Source organism: Aspergillus luchuensis, chromosome 3 (assembly GCF_016861625.1).
Source record: "Aspergillus luchuensis IFO 4308 DNA, chromosome 3, nearly complete sequence".
In the NCBI taxonomy this organism is placed as follows: domain Eukaryota; kingdom Fungi; phylum Ascomycota; class Eurotiomycetes; order Eurotiales; family Aspergillaceae; genus Aspergillus; species Aspergillus luchuensis.
Window position 1 is genome coordinate 4573956 of NC_054851.1, and position 14762 is coordinate 4588717.

The following is a 14762-nucleotide window of genomic DNA, read 5'->3' on the forward strand; positions in this document are numbered from 1 at the left end:
AGCAAGATTATCAGACTAAGCCATTTCCTGTCATTGCTTCATCTTTTTTATCCTTCTCCTTTTCTTTAATGAAAACTACCCACTCCTCTCCACTGTGTGATAGACGAGAAGCATAAGATCAAATCCGTACTAAATTCGACCAGGCGGTCCAGAGACCACTGTGCAAGTAGTTTTGCGTGTCTCCAGTCAGATATTGGTAACTCACGCCACTGCTGTACCGGGAAACACAGTAAAAGATGACAAGGACCCTCCCGGGATTGTAAAGTAGCATATCCACCGATTCAGGGCAAGGGAATAAGGGGTTAATGCCATAGACAGGCATGAATGTGGCCCGTATGCGAAGCCGGGCGATGATGACCAGTATTGGTCCAGGGACTAAGAAGTCAAAGGTTCGCTCTCTGGAGGTCGTAACATGTGCCCATAAAACTCAGCTGGAGCTCGAGCGCCTGTTTACGCTCCATCAACGTCTGGCTTTCCTGAAGTCTCCCGAACTGCTGCTGGGAAGTCTGGCTCTGCTCCCGAAGACTGAACACCAGCTGCTGCTGCTGTATGCAGCGGGGGCGCTAGGTATTCCAACAGCTGGCGTGGCATCTTGTTCTCTTGGCGAAGTAAGTACTTAATCAACCAGGCCATGTAGTCAATGAGGAAGATGGCAGCTTGAACGATATGTTCCTTGGATTCTGGTAGGCCCTTGGAAGGGTTCCAACCGGCTTGCTCCAGGAAGAAATCATGAATGCGACGGTCCAGCTCACGGTGCAGCTGGCTGAGGTTCTTCCGTCGGTTCCCCTCTGCAATTCTGTGCCTTTCCCTTTGGTTATCCGAACCCGCTGGGGCCGTGCTTGCCTTGCGCTTCCGCCCGCACGGCTGCTGCAACGGCGGCTTGCGGTTGATGTTCGTGGGGGCGATGAGGTTCAGAATTTGAGGACAGGAAAGGTCTTGCAGCCACATGGACACCTGCTGGGATTGGTCGGATTGCAAGGAACACCCCGCCGAGCGTGCCGATGAACTAATGGCCACAACGCACCTTTCTACTGCCGGCCGTGTCGATCTACCCGAGCAGGTATACCGAGATCTTGAAGCGCTGGAGGCATAGGCGTTGGCACTGAACGGGTCTAAGGGTCCGCGGGGCAAGGGCTCCACGCACGGGAGCGGAGGCAGGCGACGATCCTCGCTCATGTCTGCCACGAGAGGCCCATTGGACTGGGAGCTTACACTGTAAGAGACAGAATATGTCAGAAGCTGCATCTGTTGGTACGGTTCGGAGGCAACTCACGGGAGGACACGTCGTCCAGGGATGCCGTCGATTATGGAGCACATGCTTTCGTACATTACGGTGATGAGAGTCCTTGCTGAGCGTAGGATGGGCGACGGGGCGTACTGCAGCCGCAGCGTTATACGTCGGTTGTTTGTCTAGATGCAGGAAGGAAGGTGTGTCTCCGATGTGTATGTTTGCAAGCAGGAGGTTTCGGCTTCATGCAACTCAATGCACCACCGAAGCAATGACAGGATTCAGCCTAATAGCCACAAAGACGCTGATGGAATTAGGTGAAAGGCACGGTAAATCTAGGAGAATCTGACGGTGGTCTCACCCTCTATATATCTCTTGATGTTTCTAGCTTTACTATTTCATATTTCTTATTCGTGTGAATTCCCCCTTTTGTATGCTTACGTCCTCGCTTTATCTACCCAGTACCTCTAGCCGTCGCCTTACATTCTAACTTTGACCTTCTGCGCCGCTACCTCTTCTGGCTGTCACCTCCACTGCCTCATCATCCTTCCTCCCGATTGAGAACATACCAGGGTGCATAGAAGGGCTTTCAGCATAGTTCAACCGTTCATTCAATAGTATTCTGCCTCCAAAACCCATCACAGTGGGGCCGGCTATCTGAGATGGGGAACAGTCGCGGGGCGAGAACTGGATCGACGAATCAAAGTACCATGGTCTCGCGAGAGAGTCAGATGCGGGATCACAGCCACTTAACTTGTCACTGCCGTAGTGGTTCGCGATCTACATGGGGTAATAGATATCCACCCTCCTTGCATCTTGATTATCAATAGTCCGCCCGGGTTAATGGCCAAGGGCAACCACTCATTTCACATCTCGGATTTTGGCCAAGGCGTCAATGTATCTACGAACCCCGGGGCATTGAGGTCTTAATGTCACCGGCCGATGTAAAGATTGATGCAGGGTATTGGGAAGCAGATCCTAACCCCGGGAGGATAAGACGGAACCTAATAGCACGAAGCAAGGATATCTCAGTAGGAAGCCGATAGCCCTTACCACTTAGGGAGGATCTGTGGAGAAAAAAAAAAAGAACAGATGCATCTATCACAAGTCATCAGACTGCTGGCCTATAGTTACTGGTTAAAAGTGAGATGGCTGCTGAGTGCATACAGCAGAATTATTGCATCCATTAGATGCTCTTTTGACTATGCCGTGGTGTCACACAGTGCTCATGCCCATACAACACATCCGTTTCTGAAAAGATCATCTTCGCACATGTCGGCGCCAACAAGGCCAATAAAAGTAACCAGCAGACGCTATTCAGGCTCTCGACTTTTGGTTGTGTATTGAGAGATCTGGAAATCGCACAAGGAAAACGGGAAAATGCTTTCACAATGAATGTGTTCATTGGGTACAGTAATAAATATGTGAGGTGAACGGTACTTTGGCTCCCGACTGGCTTGATACAATGTTGGTCCTGCATTTAGTGGACGTGGATGGAATAGGTGTGGGTTGGAGAATACTTATGCAAGATGTCGATCTTCCTGGCGAGATGCGCTACGGCCAGGCTGACACCCTGCTCCTTGGCATTAGCTAATGTCACAATAGTAATCGTGTACGCCTATTACAGTGAAGTAAGATCTACCCATACAGTAACATTTCCTGTACTAGGTGGGCCTGACTACACAGTGAACATCGTATTGCAGCCAGAGAAACCACCGCTAATCAGCATGGCTGTGACATGGGGATGCACATAACATACAGTTTCCATACGGTGCCTACAAACCTTGACTGCGCTCATGAATCTTACAGAACCAATTTGGAGTGTAAAGTGTGGGGATAGCACTAGAAATTCTAAAAGGGATAGTGCGTCCATAGCTCCTCCCGCTTGAGGAGGGAGCATGTAGCACAACTTATTGTCTTCCAAGGGGAAGTCGCGCGACCCTACGGATGGGCAGTTGGCCTTTCATTTGCAAAACGAGGAGTGGGGAAATATATCTCAGTATCTGCAAGATAGGCGAATGACCATGAGTCTCATAGCTGCGGTGCAATCTGATGAACACGTTCCGGCCGCGACCCAAGTTGAAGAAGAGAATGCCTCGTAGACCGGATTCTGGCTAGCCAATGGACAGAAGATGGGATGTAATACAGTATGCCTTCGAGTGTGCTTGAGTCAGAGTCAGCGGCTTTGGCTGACGAGACTTTAGCTAAGCTTTAAATCTTAAATGTCAATAACATGGAAGAGTACAACTTTATACGTGACTTGGACACACCAGAGAGTGAAACTGAGTGTGCTGAATCCGCTGCCCGGGCAATCCGACGAGCTGGTCACTATTTACCGCGAGCACCACGGTGTGTGGCTTGCAGGGAACTAACCGATTTCGTGGACGTGGTCCACGCTCCCTGTCGGCACGAGTTTTTCGATCCTGGTTGGCAGCTGTCTTCGGCTCTTCAATGACAGACGAGTCTCTTTCTTCCGCTATTCTGTCGACAATCCTTGAGTCCGACCACTGCTGGCATATTCTTGGAGTCTGCTTTAGTACGGCAGTATCAGAAAAAGAAGGTTGAATAGGAAACCCCGAACAGAACGTATCGCTACTTTGACAATCGTGGTGCATTTACTGTATCGACATGTCTCATACAGTAGTTGTTGTTGTTGATTCATACGCTGACCCCTCGCCTGAGCGACATGCAGGGTACTACTATCTCCACACTCTATGTACATCCATTCCTCGTAGACTATTACTTTCCTGACGAACTTGGAGCCTCGTCAAGGCCTGTGGTGGCCAGTGCCTGGGGTTGTGTTTTGCCGCCCTCGTGGCGCGCGACTTCGGAATCTCTGCGATGCCTCCGCAAAGTCCAGGACCGCCCCGAGGACGCTACTGTCTTGCGGACCATCTTGGAACCTACCCTCCCTACCTTGTCCTGCTCCTCCCAGCATATCTGAAATATTGTTGAATGCCCCTCCAATCTTCCGTCGGAGGGCTTGGCGTAGCCCACTAAGCCGCGGGCAATCGATTAACACGTGGACCACGGTTTCCGTTGCCCCACATTCACATTTCTCATCGTCTCGGAGCCCGCGCTGTTTTCCGTGTGTCGCCAGCCATGAGTGGCCGGTCCGGAGTTGGGTGAGTAAGTAGGCTCGGTTTCGGGGGAGCGAGCCGTAGAGCCGGCGGGTCCGGTTGGCCGGTAGGGCCCGATCAATGCGGCGGAGATGTCCTCCGTTTCGAGAGGCCCTCCATTCTTGGTGCCATTCGTCGCTAATATTCCTGCGGATGTACCTTTTCTCTCGTGACAGAAGATGTCTAAAGGGGTGTCTCTTTTCACCCCCTACCGTGGCTTTGGCTAGGCGGTCTGCTGCTTCGTTTCCAGGGTTGCCGCAGTGACCCGGAACCCATTGTAGTCGCAGTGGGATCCCTCGCGCCCTGAGCTCCCCGGCCGACTGGTGAATCGCCTGAATGATACGCTGGCCTGATTTGTTCCAGGAGTTTTTGATAACCTGCAGGGCCGACATGCTGTCACTAAGGATTGTCGCTGGTTCTGCGTCTGTTGCTCTGGATCTCTGGTTCTTCTGCGCGAGCTGAAAAACCAGCCCGATCGCGTAGTAGATCGCCATTAGCTCAGCTGCGTAGACGGACCAGAACTCCATCGAACCAATGCTGACTTGTCGAGACCCTACGATCCGCTGGTTGTGGTCGAGAGCCACCGCCGCGGCTCCTAGCTGATTCTCTTTGCCCGAGGCATCCGAAAAGACTGTAATGTTGGGTGTGGCCGCTCTTGCTAGAGCATTGGTCTGTGCTTTCTCCCGATCCGGCTCAATTTCAATATCGGTGAAAGATTGGGCTCGCCAAGGTGCTAGTGGTCTGGGGTCAATTCTTTCCAGGGCTTGCAGCCGCGTGAGGTTCATTGTTCGTAGGGTTTCTGCCAGGGGAAAGCGCGCCCTATTGCCGACCTGGGTGCTGCGTACTCTTGCCCGGCTGATGACATCATGGACTGGGTGGTCTTCCGGTAAGGTGCTGAAGCGGGCTATCACTATCTGTGCCCGTTGCTTGAGTCGCAGGTGGGTAGGCAGCATGTGGGCTTCGACTTCGAGAGCTGCCGTGGATACTGTCCGGAAGGCCGACAGGATCCGGATGAGGGCGGTCCGTTGAACTGTCTCAAGAAGCCTCAGATGGATCTTGTCTCGGAGTGGTTTATGCCAGACTGTGGATGCGTAATCCAGCACTGGTAGCACGCAGGCCTGGTAGAGCTGGCGCATCTGTTCCGGCCGAAGGTGCCGTAGCCCACTCAGGGCTATGTTTACCTTGCTTGCTCGTTGAACTGCTCTCTGTACGTGCTCTTTCCACCGCAGCTCCTTGTCAAAGATGACTCCTAGAAGCTTGGCAGTGTCGGCTGGTTGAATAACCTGGCCGTTCATCCGGATCTGTCCGATTCTGTGTGCCGTTTTGCGTCGGGTCAAGTGAATCAGCTCGGTTTTTTCAGCGGCAAATGACGCGCCTGTTTGACGCGCCCATTGTTCAATCCGCGGAATGTCCTCTTCTTGGATTTTCTTGATATTCTCTTCCGCTGACGAGCTGATCCGCCAGCGGAAGTAGTCATCGATGAAGGCTGATGCTCCACCATTACTGTTGACCGGTTGATTAACTAGATCTGAATTATAGAATCCAAAGAGGATTGGCGAGAGTGGGGATCCTTGGGCCAGGCCTGCATTTCCTAGGGGAAGGTCGTCTGTTTCAAAGTCATCGAATGTGATACTAGCTTGTCGGTCCTCCATGAAGCTGCTGATCCATTGTCGGGCCTTTGACGGAATGCCTTTGGCCCGTAGTTGAACGTCCAGGCTAGACTGGTACACTCCGTTGAACGCGCCTTTCAGGTCAAACGCAATAAGTGTGACTATTCTGGACTGTGCCCATGCTCGGTCTATCGCATTGGCAAGGACAAGCAGGGCTTGCTCTGTACTCCGTCCTGGCCTGCCTCCATACTGTGTATCTGGAAGAAGTCCATGTTTCTCTGCCCAGTACGACAGCCTGCGCGCCATGACTGCCTCCAGGACCTTCCCTAGGGTATTGAGCAGTGAGATCGGTCGGTATGCCCCCGGGGCTGAATAATCGGGTTTGCCTGGTTTCCGCAGCACGACAATCCGCGCCTGCCTCCATTGTCTGGGGTGATGGCCCAGGTCCACTGATTTCGTGAAGATCATGGTGATAATATCTTTAAGGTAGGTCCACAAGTGTTTCCAGACAAGCGTGGGGATCCCATCTCTACCAGGGGCTGTAGTCCCCTTGGCCACTCTGAGCGACCGGTAGATCTCTTGTTCAGTAATCGGTTCCCATGGTAGCTCCTCCGCGGGGTTCACCAGTTCCTCTGGCTCGGGTTCAGCCATCATGGGGAAGAAGGCTTGCAGGAATGCCTCTGCTTTCCCTTGGTTATCTGTCACCTCTTCAGTGCCTACTCTGAGGGTGGGGATGCTCATGTAGGTATCCCGGGGCCGCGTGTAAGTAGCTGCTTTCCACAGATGGCCTTCGCCGGCTTTGTCAAGAAATTCCTTCCAGTGTCTACCTTTTGCTTTCTCAATTGCTCTGGTCCACTCTCGTCTTTTCTGCCGCATTTCTTCGAAAAGTATCTTCGTCATTGGGTGGTTAGGCCCTAGCAGGGCGCATCTGTTTTGCCACCGTCGCCGGATCTGGTTAACCTCAATCTGCTGGGCCTTGAGATCCGTAGTGAACCAGCGCTTCGAGTATGGGCACGGGGCCTGCACCGGCACATGTCGGTCTAGGGCAGCTACTGTGGTCTGGATTAGGTTGTTGACCGCGTAGTCTAGATCCTGGGCCGACTGAATATTCACAGGTGGGTCGATCTGTCTTAGTATATCTTGAGCTACTCGGGCCCAGTCAGCTCGGTCATACGCCCTTTTCGGTTTGGGCTTTCTAGTTTGCTCTGCCTGGAGATTCCATTCCGAATATGTTCCTCGGTGGTCTGACCCATAGTGGTCGTGGTAGAGTTGGCATTTGATCAAGCGTGTTACATCGTTGGTAAGCGTGAGGTCGAGAACTGATGTCTTTCCCGGTTGATTAAGGGACCAGTATGTTATGTCGCCTTTAGCCAGGCACCACTGTAGCTCGTGGGCTTGAAAGAAGTTGATCAGTTCCTCCGCATGTTGTGCGAAGCGGTGATGGACCGCGCGATGGCTCCATGCAGGGTGGTGACGGTTAAAGTCGCCTGCTAAGATAAGTTTTGTCGTACGGCTATTCTGCTCTGTATGTTCTTGGATAATTTTCTGGATTTCCTCCAGTATCTCCTGGGCGCTGCTGGCTTCGAACGGCTCATGCATCGCTATTGGCGGGATGTAGATTGAGAATACCAGGTACTGTAGTTCTGAAGTCCAGATTTTGATGCCTACCACGTCTGGGTGATTGCAGTGGATCTGGCGGTGTGATGATGTGGAGATCCTCCGGTTGACATAGAGGAGGCTGCGGAACCGCGGTATTTCCGGGTGTGTCGGTCGGTAGAGTCGCCAAGCACTGTGGTTAACATGGGTGTGGTATGCTGTCTTTGGCGGTTCCTGAATCAGAAGTAGGTCCAGGTTTTGGCTTTGATGGTCGTTGATGAGGGCTTCCATCCCTGCCCTCGATTTCATGATGTTCAACTGTAAGATGCGAAGGGTTGCCGTCATTGGAATGGACTGGGGTTAGGGGATGCCTGACATGCCCGGTCGCCCGTTGGGTGTTCTCCATTGCAGTCTGAGCATCTGGGTCTTATTCCTGGGAAGCAGTGACGCTGGTCGTGGTGACCCGCGCAATGTCCGCACTTCACTCGTTCCTTGCATGACCAGGCTAGGTGGCCAAATTGTTGGCAGCGGCGACACCTCTTCTTCTCCACCCGGTAGGGTTCCACGCTCCCGATGAACCTTTGCCCCACTAATATTCCGTTATCTATAATCCATTCTGCTGCCTCCGGTGAGTCCAACCAGACCCCCATCGAGGCTGATTTCCCTAAAGGCATGTCCCTCTTCTTCAACCATGCAATATCTTCGACCCGGAATTTCTTGTCATGGAGGTCATTCTCAGCCATAATCTTCTCGATTCCCTGTTTCTTGTTTCCTTCTAGTTCAAAGTCCTCAGTTGGGACTCGGTGAACCACGATCCCAAACCGGGGCTTCACTACTTTGGTGTTGTTTCCCAACTCCTCCAGCCACTCGGTGCTGTTCCGGGCTGTCTCAGCAGACTGGGTGTCCCGGAATCGGATGACATACCCCGTTTTGGTAGTACCAATGCCCGCGACTTGCACTTCTTTGGTGGTCTCTGCGTTCAGCAGGGCGGTCCTGATGTGCGTGTTCGCTGCTTCAGTAGGAAGGGCTCTTGAGAATCGGTCATTGTCAACATCTTGATCGAGGGTTGGTGCGGTACTAATTCGGACACAGTTGGGTTCCTTCCTGGGGCGCGGGACGGTTCTCGCTGGGTTTGGCTGAGGGTTGCCAGCAGCCACTTCCGCCCAGGATCTGTTCACGGGGGCGTTCAGCGGTTGTGCCTCCAGTTTGGCCCGTAGGGCTTCGATTTCTTCCTGCAGTTCCTTATTGTGGGTTCGCAGGAGCTGTTGTTCAGCTTTCAGTTCTTGGACCTCCGCCCTCACTGTCTCAATTATTTCAGTCTGGTGTTTGAGTGCCTCATTGAAGCTGTTGAAATACTGTCGGACGTCTTGGTTCGTCACCCGCCCGTTGCTTTCTCCGCCGGTCGCAAATTCAGGGTTCGCGATCGGCTCATTTTCCTCTCCGTCGAGGCCGCGCCTGCGGCGTTTTCTTGCTGCTGGGATCCTTGGGCGAAAGTCATAGTCGCTGAAAATTGTCGCTGTTTCTTGGGTGTTTGTGGGATGGGGTTCGGTAACCCCTGCCGGGATCGCCATCGGGCCGAGACTAGTGCCCGCTCGGCACACAATGACAGCCACAACACCTCACTTACTCACGATGGTTTGATATACGAATTTCTCTCTTCAACGGTCCTCTCTGCAATACAGTACTTTGCACAACTCTTCGGGTCATACAGTACTTTTCTGTCTCATACAGTAGTTTGCAAAACTACCATGCCTACCCCTTGACGCTCTGCCTCTTTCCCAATCCCTAGCCTTTCTGCGCTAGTCCTTATACGTTTAGTTTGTATGTCAGACTCCTTGGCGCTGTTGGTCCCGTTTTGTAAGTATGATAACATTACTTCCTTGATGTTACAGTACGTGTATATGTATGACAGAAATCTAGAAGCTTCCATGTCCGGAAAAACGCTCAGGTGGCCACATTAGTATTGCTTTTGGCTTCTGCAAACCACTTCACAGTTCCTATACCATGGTGCAGAAAATAGTACAGCGATGTCTCCACACCTATCGCCAGGACAGATTCAGCCTATCTTTGATATGCAGTCAGTCGCGGCATGTCAAGCTCGGAAGCCAGTGAAGCTGCCGAGCGCAGGAAGCAGGCGGTCAAAAAGCATCTAGCCCAAATTTTTTGAAGTCTTCAGATCCCTAGAGACCCCCAACATAGGTTAGGCCAGTCCAAAGAGACAGTGCAAGAAGAGTAAAATCGCGAATGAGTCTAATGATCCCAGGTCTCTTCTACACAGTGATTACCAAAGACGCCGAACTAAAACAGGAATGATTTGATTATACGGTGCTTTGATTCTTATATACGAGATACCCCAACCGTCGATATACCCAGAGCAAGTGTGGACTTCATGACGGCACGACAAGCAGAGATGAGATACAGTACTAACCCGAAATACCTTTGATAGTTTGCCTTTCGTCTAACTATCTGCTGAAGACCAGAAAGCTCCGTCTAAATCCCACTTCGGTTCGTTCAACTTGAGCAATAAAAGAGTCATCGTACTATCGTGCTGCTTTTGTCCAATGACAGGGAAAAGAGGGAAACGGCCAGGTCACAGAAGCTTCCCAGAAGTACTTCCTTTCGAGACGTAGCATGCTCGCACTCGCCCAACTCCCAGCCTTTCATACTCTTCCTCTCCCAACGTTCTTTGTACGGCAAGTATATAGTATTCCTTGTTAGGGTCATCCTTATCGTCATCTCGACTCAATGCGATGACGACACAGTTTCGAGACTCAACCTCGGCCGCCGAACCCATGTCGAAATGTAGGACGCCGACTTCGACTTCCTTCGTAGCTTCGACTTCCGTTGTAACTTCCACCTTCTTTGTCTTGGTGAATATTATATGCTCTCCATCCCTTTCTCGCGTATAACAATCTTCAAGTTGTCGAACTTCGATATTGATGCTGCGCTCGGAGTTGTCAAAGCTTAGGCTTTGGTGCCTTGGGACTTGAAGATCCGATTGTGTTAGAAAGTCAATTTTACCATTATAAAGCATCCAAGACCACGACGGCACACGATCATCGTCGTAAGAGATTCGATCTTTCTCCGTTCCAGCCCGCTTCCACAAGAGGAGCCGAGGAAGAAAGCAACGGAAGACACCGTATTTGACTTCAGTAGCTAGAGCTTCCTTAATACGCTCAGCTATGCCGGAAAATGCAACTACCTTATCCTTTTCCGGAAAGGTAAGATCACGACGAGAGTAGTCCGTGATAAGCTCTTGGAGAAATAAGGCTACAGATTTATAACCTGCGATTACGAGCCGCTCAGGAAACCGTGAGTCAAGTAGATATAATCTAGTAAGGGGACTAACATAATCAGTAGGTCAACCGATATTTCTCTGACTTTAGGGAAGCGGACTTACCATCCTAATGTGGTGAAATTCTCGCAACGAACTCCCCTTCCACATTCGCAATATGTCTGTTGCGCAGTGAAATAGATAGTTCGGCGGGAAAGTACTCTTTCTTGTAACACCCAGGCCCGTGTATGCAGTTGGCCTTCATCAACAAGCTTACAAAAGTCATCAATGATCTTTTGATCGGAGCTGACTTCCTCTGATTGACTGAAATCCTGGGTGCGATTGAGGAAGCCATCGTTCCAACCGGATGCTGAACTTGACGCGATTGTGCAGTATGCAGAGGCAAATACTTTGTCCATCCTTGCACCTTCCTGCTCCCAGTCTTTCTGGTCACCTTGAATGATGCAGAGAGCATCAATCCAAAGATACTGCTTGTTCAATTCTCGGGTCACTGTAATAGCGTCCTGGAAAACCTTTGGAAGGCTGGGATAGCTGAACCCCTCTAGTCGTTTCTGGTAGTTTCGAGGTGTGGTACGGAATTTCTCCATCTCCTCATCGGTCGGCTTGCCCCAGCAGTGCGATAGCGTTATATAGTCAAATGGCTGTGTTATATGTGCGGACTCCTGGAGTTGCAGCTGATCTGAATGATCTGTTCCAACGAAAATGACGCGCTTTGGCACGACCTGACGCACTTCCTGCATGCATGAATGCTGCTTGTCACACAGCCGAAGCCACTGACGAAGCACATCAAAGCGATTGATAATCGGCAAACGATGGGTATATCCTGATTCTTTGTATTCTTTTTGCAGATCTGCTCATAGGTTTGTATTAATAAGAGATGAAAGTACCAAAGAAAAGGGCCTGTTTACCTGAGTAGCTGGAGATATGGAATGTGGACGACTGGCGTCGGTCTATGCTGATATATGCATTGTCTATGGCTCGGTGAACCAAGTAATGGCTAATAGTTTCAGAATCGTGATTAGAACGGAAATATTGCTTGCTTAAAGTCAGAATGTTTCGGTTCCGAAGTATTGAACATACACATACTCTGAAAGCGGTTTTTGGATAGCCGAGAAGCATGCGTGTCCCGAGGATGAATTTATTCTTACAACCAGCAATGAGGTTCGTGACTTCAGTGTCAGTTTCGCACGACCATTGATCCTGACGTTATAATTAACAACACAAAAAGGGACAGAGGACAGCCATGGCAGTTATGACTTGCTTTAAGACGGGCCTGACTTACATCCTATACCAATATCATATTTCTATCAGCTATTACCGCATCCAAGATACTCTTTCTTAGAAGAATGACTTACCAACTATACCAATATCATATCCCTGTCAGCTATTACCGCATTCAAGGTACTCTTTCTTAGAAAGATGACTTACCACCTATACCAATATCATATCCCTGTCAGCTATTACCGCATTCAAATATTCTTTCTTAGAAGAATGACTTACTGCCTATACCAGTATCATATCCCTGTCAGCTATTACCGCATTCAACATACTCTTACTTGGAAGGATGACTTACTGCCTATACCAATATCATATTCCTGTCAGCTATTACCGCATCCAAGGTACTTTTTCTTAGAAGGATGACTTACCAACTATACCAATATCATATTTCTATCAGCTATTACCGCATCCAAGATACTCTTTCTTAGAAAGATGACTTACATCCTAAACCAATACCATATTCCTGTCAGCTATTACCGCATGCAAGGTACTCTTTCTTAAAAGAATGACTTACCAACTATACCAATATCATATCCCTGTCAGCTATTACCGCATTCAAGGTACTTTCTTAGAAAGATGACTTACCACCTATACCAATATCATATCCCTGTCAGCTATTACCGCATTCAATATATTCTTTCTTAGAAGAATGACTTACTGCCTATACCAGTATCATATCCCTGTCAGCTATTACCGCATCCAAGATACTCTTTCTTAGAAAAATGACTTACCCGCTATACCAATATCATATTCCTGTCAGCTATTACCGGATCCAAGGTACTTTTTCTTAGAAGAATGACTTACTGGCTATACCAATACCATATCCCTGTCAGCTATTACCGCATCCAAGATACTCTCTTTAGAAGAATAACTTACCCACTATACCAATATCATATCCCTGTCAGCTATTACCGCATTCAAGATACTCTTTCTTAGAAAGATGACTTACCACCTATACCAATATCATATCCCTGTGAGCTATTACCGCATTCAAAATATTCTTTCTTAGAAGAATAACTTACTGCCTATACCAGTATCATATCCCTGTCAGCTATTACCGCATTCAACATACTCTTACTTGGAAGGATGACTTACCCGCTATACCAATATCATATCCCTGTCAGCTATTACCGCATTCAAGGTACTCTTTCTTAGTAAGATGACTTACCACCTATACCAATATCATATTCCTGTCAGCTATTACCGCTTTCAACATACTCTTACTTGGAAGGCTGACTTACCCGCTATACCAATATCACATCCCTGTCAGCTATTACCGCATCCAAGATACTCTTCTATGGGTTTGACTTACCTCCTGAAGCAAACGCAAAGCTTCATTATTCATCAGCCTATCCTACTTCTCGACGAACTACTTACTTTCTTAACCTTCATTAGATGTCGTGCGCTTTTATTGTCTGTTCAGATTTGATACTTACCACAAACGCTCCATGTATCCAACCTGCATCAGCCGATCCAGAAGTCATTGTGAGCCAGAATTTTGATAAGAAAGCCAACAGTAGCAAGCAGTTCTCGTACTCTCCACTGGGTTGTTGGGGATGGGAGAAGAACTTTCTTCCAGTGCAAGTTGATGATCGTACTGATGCAAGGCCAGCTGGCTAGGCCAGAATGACTAATGCGGGGTCACAGCGGCAAGAAGGAACTTATCATTGGTTAAACAAGGGCTCACTTGAGATATGTCACATCTATCCCAAAACCATTGTTTCTGCATGTCCTCCTTGATGGCAGTGACTCTTATTTCACTAACCTAACAGCATAACGTAACAAACTGCCTTTACCAAGTCACTTCGTCTTCCGTCCTTACTGTATGTTCTTCCGGAGCGGAACCATGGGCGGGTCACGGAACCCTTCGACATGACCTTCGGGCGGGCCGAGCTAATAGAGCCAATGCTGCCACCACGTCTCGCCGATTTCGTCATTTTTCCTGCGCCGCTCCCTCAAAGTACTCAAGACTTAGTATATCACAGCCAGATATTCTGAGTGAAGGCCAGAGTGGTGTCGGAGGGTTGCGCACTTACTACAAGTAGTATCTTCAGCCTTTTGAGAAAGATGATCATGTCAAAAGTGACAACGATTTCGACCAACTTACAGTTAGTGTCATCGCTGTCAGCCTTACGACTAGTGCGTGCTCTCGTGTCAGGAAAGGCTTCAGCTGGCAGGCCAGGTAGAATTATTGCGATCAACACCAGTTTCGCTACCTCAGCCTGTTCTGTCGAGTCCGCAGCCCTTGGGTTCCTGGTTCGGACAATTCAGCAGCACTAGATTTAGGCAGGGGAGAGTGAAGACGTTCAGATGTTGACAAATTGCCCCATCTCAGTGGCGGCATGCGCCCGAGTCACCCACGACCGAAGCATCTACTGTAGAGTTCCGTATGGGCTTTACGCCTCCCGTAAGATTGAGTGTAATTTTGAGGGAAATTACAAGACAAACCGGTACCTGCCAAGACCCTAATCTACAGGCTAACTATATACAGACTAGTACAGGTGTTAGGTTTTGGGAAAAGATTCGGGAAGAGTCTGGGGTAGGCAGGGTGGTAGTGCAAAGTACTATATCAGTGGGAAAGTACTGTATGACCCGAAGAGTTGTGCAAAGTACTGTATTGCAGAGAGGACCGTTGA

The 14762-nt window shown here is 49.5% G+C and overlaps 2 protein-coding genes across 2 annotated transcripts; both read right to left on the reverse strand.

Moving 5' to 3' along the window:
- Positions 1 to 450: 450 nt before the first annotated feature.
- On the reverse strand, positions 451 to 1329 carry AKAW2_31542A (uncharacterized protein; the record flags this gene model as incomplete). Its single annotated transcript, XM_041688178.1, has 2 exons — positions 451 to 1213; positions 1274 to 1329. 2 exons carry the CDS (start codon positions 1327 to 1329, stop codon positions 451 to 453), a joined length of 819 nt encoding a protein of 272 aa, XP_041541989.1.
- An 8814-nt stretch (positions 1330 to 10143) lies between these two features.
- AKAW2_31543A (HET domain-containing protein) lies at positions 10144 to 11967 on the reverse strand (the record flags this gene model as incomplete). The annotated part of the gene is made up of 4 exons (XM_041688180.1): positions 10144 to 10897; positions 10954 to 11698; positions 11757 to 11883; positions 11935 to 11967. The coding sequence occupies 4 exons, from the start codon at positions 11965 to 11967 to the stop codon at positions 10144 to 10146; spliced, it is 1659 nt and encodes a 552-aa protein (XP_041541990.1).
- Between the last annotated feature and the right edge of the window lie 2795 nt (positions 11968 to 14762).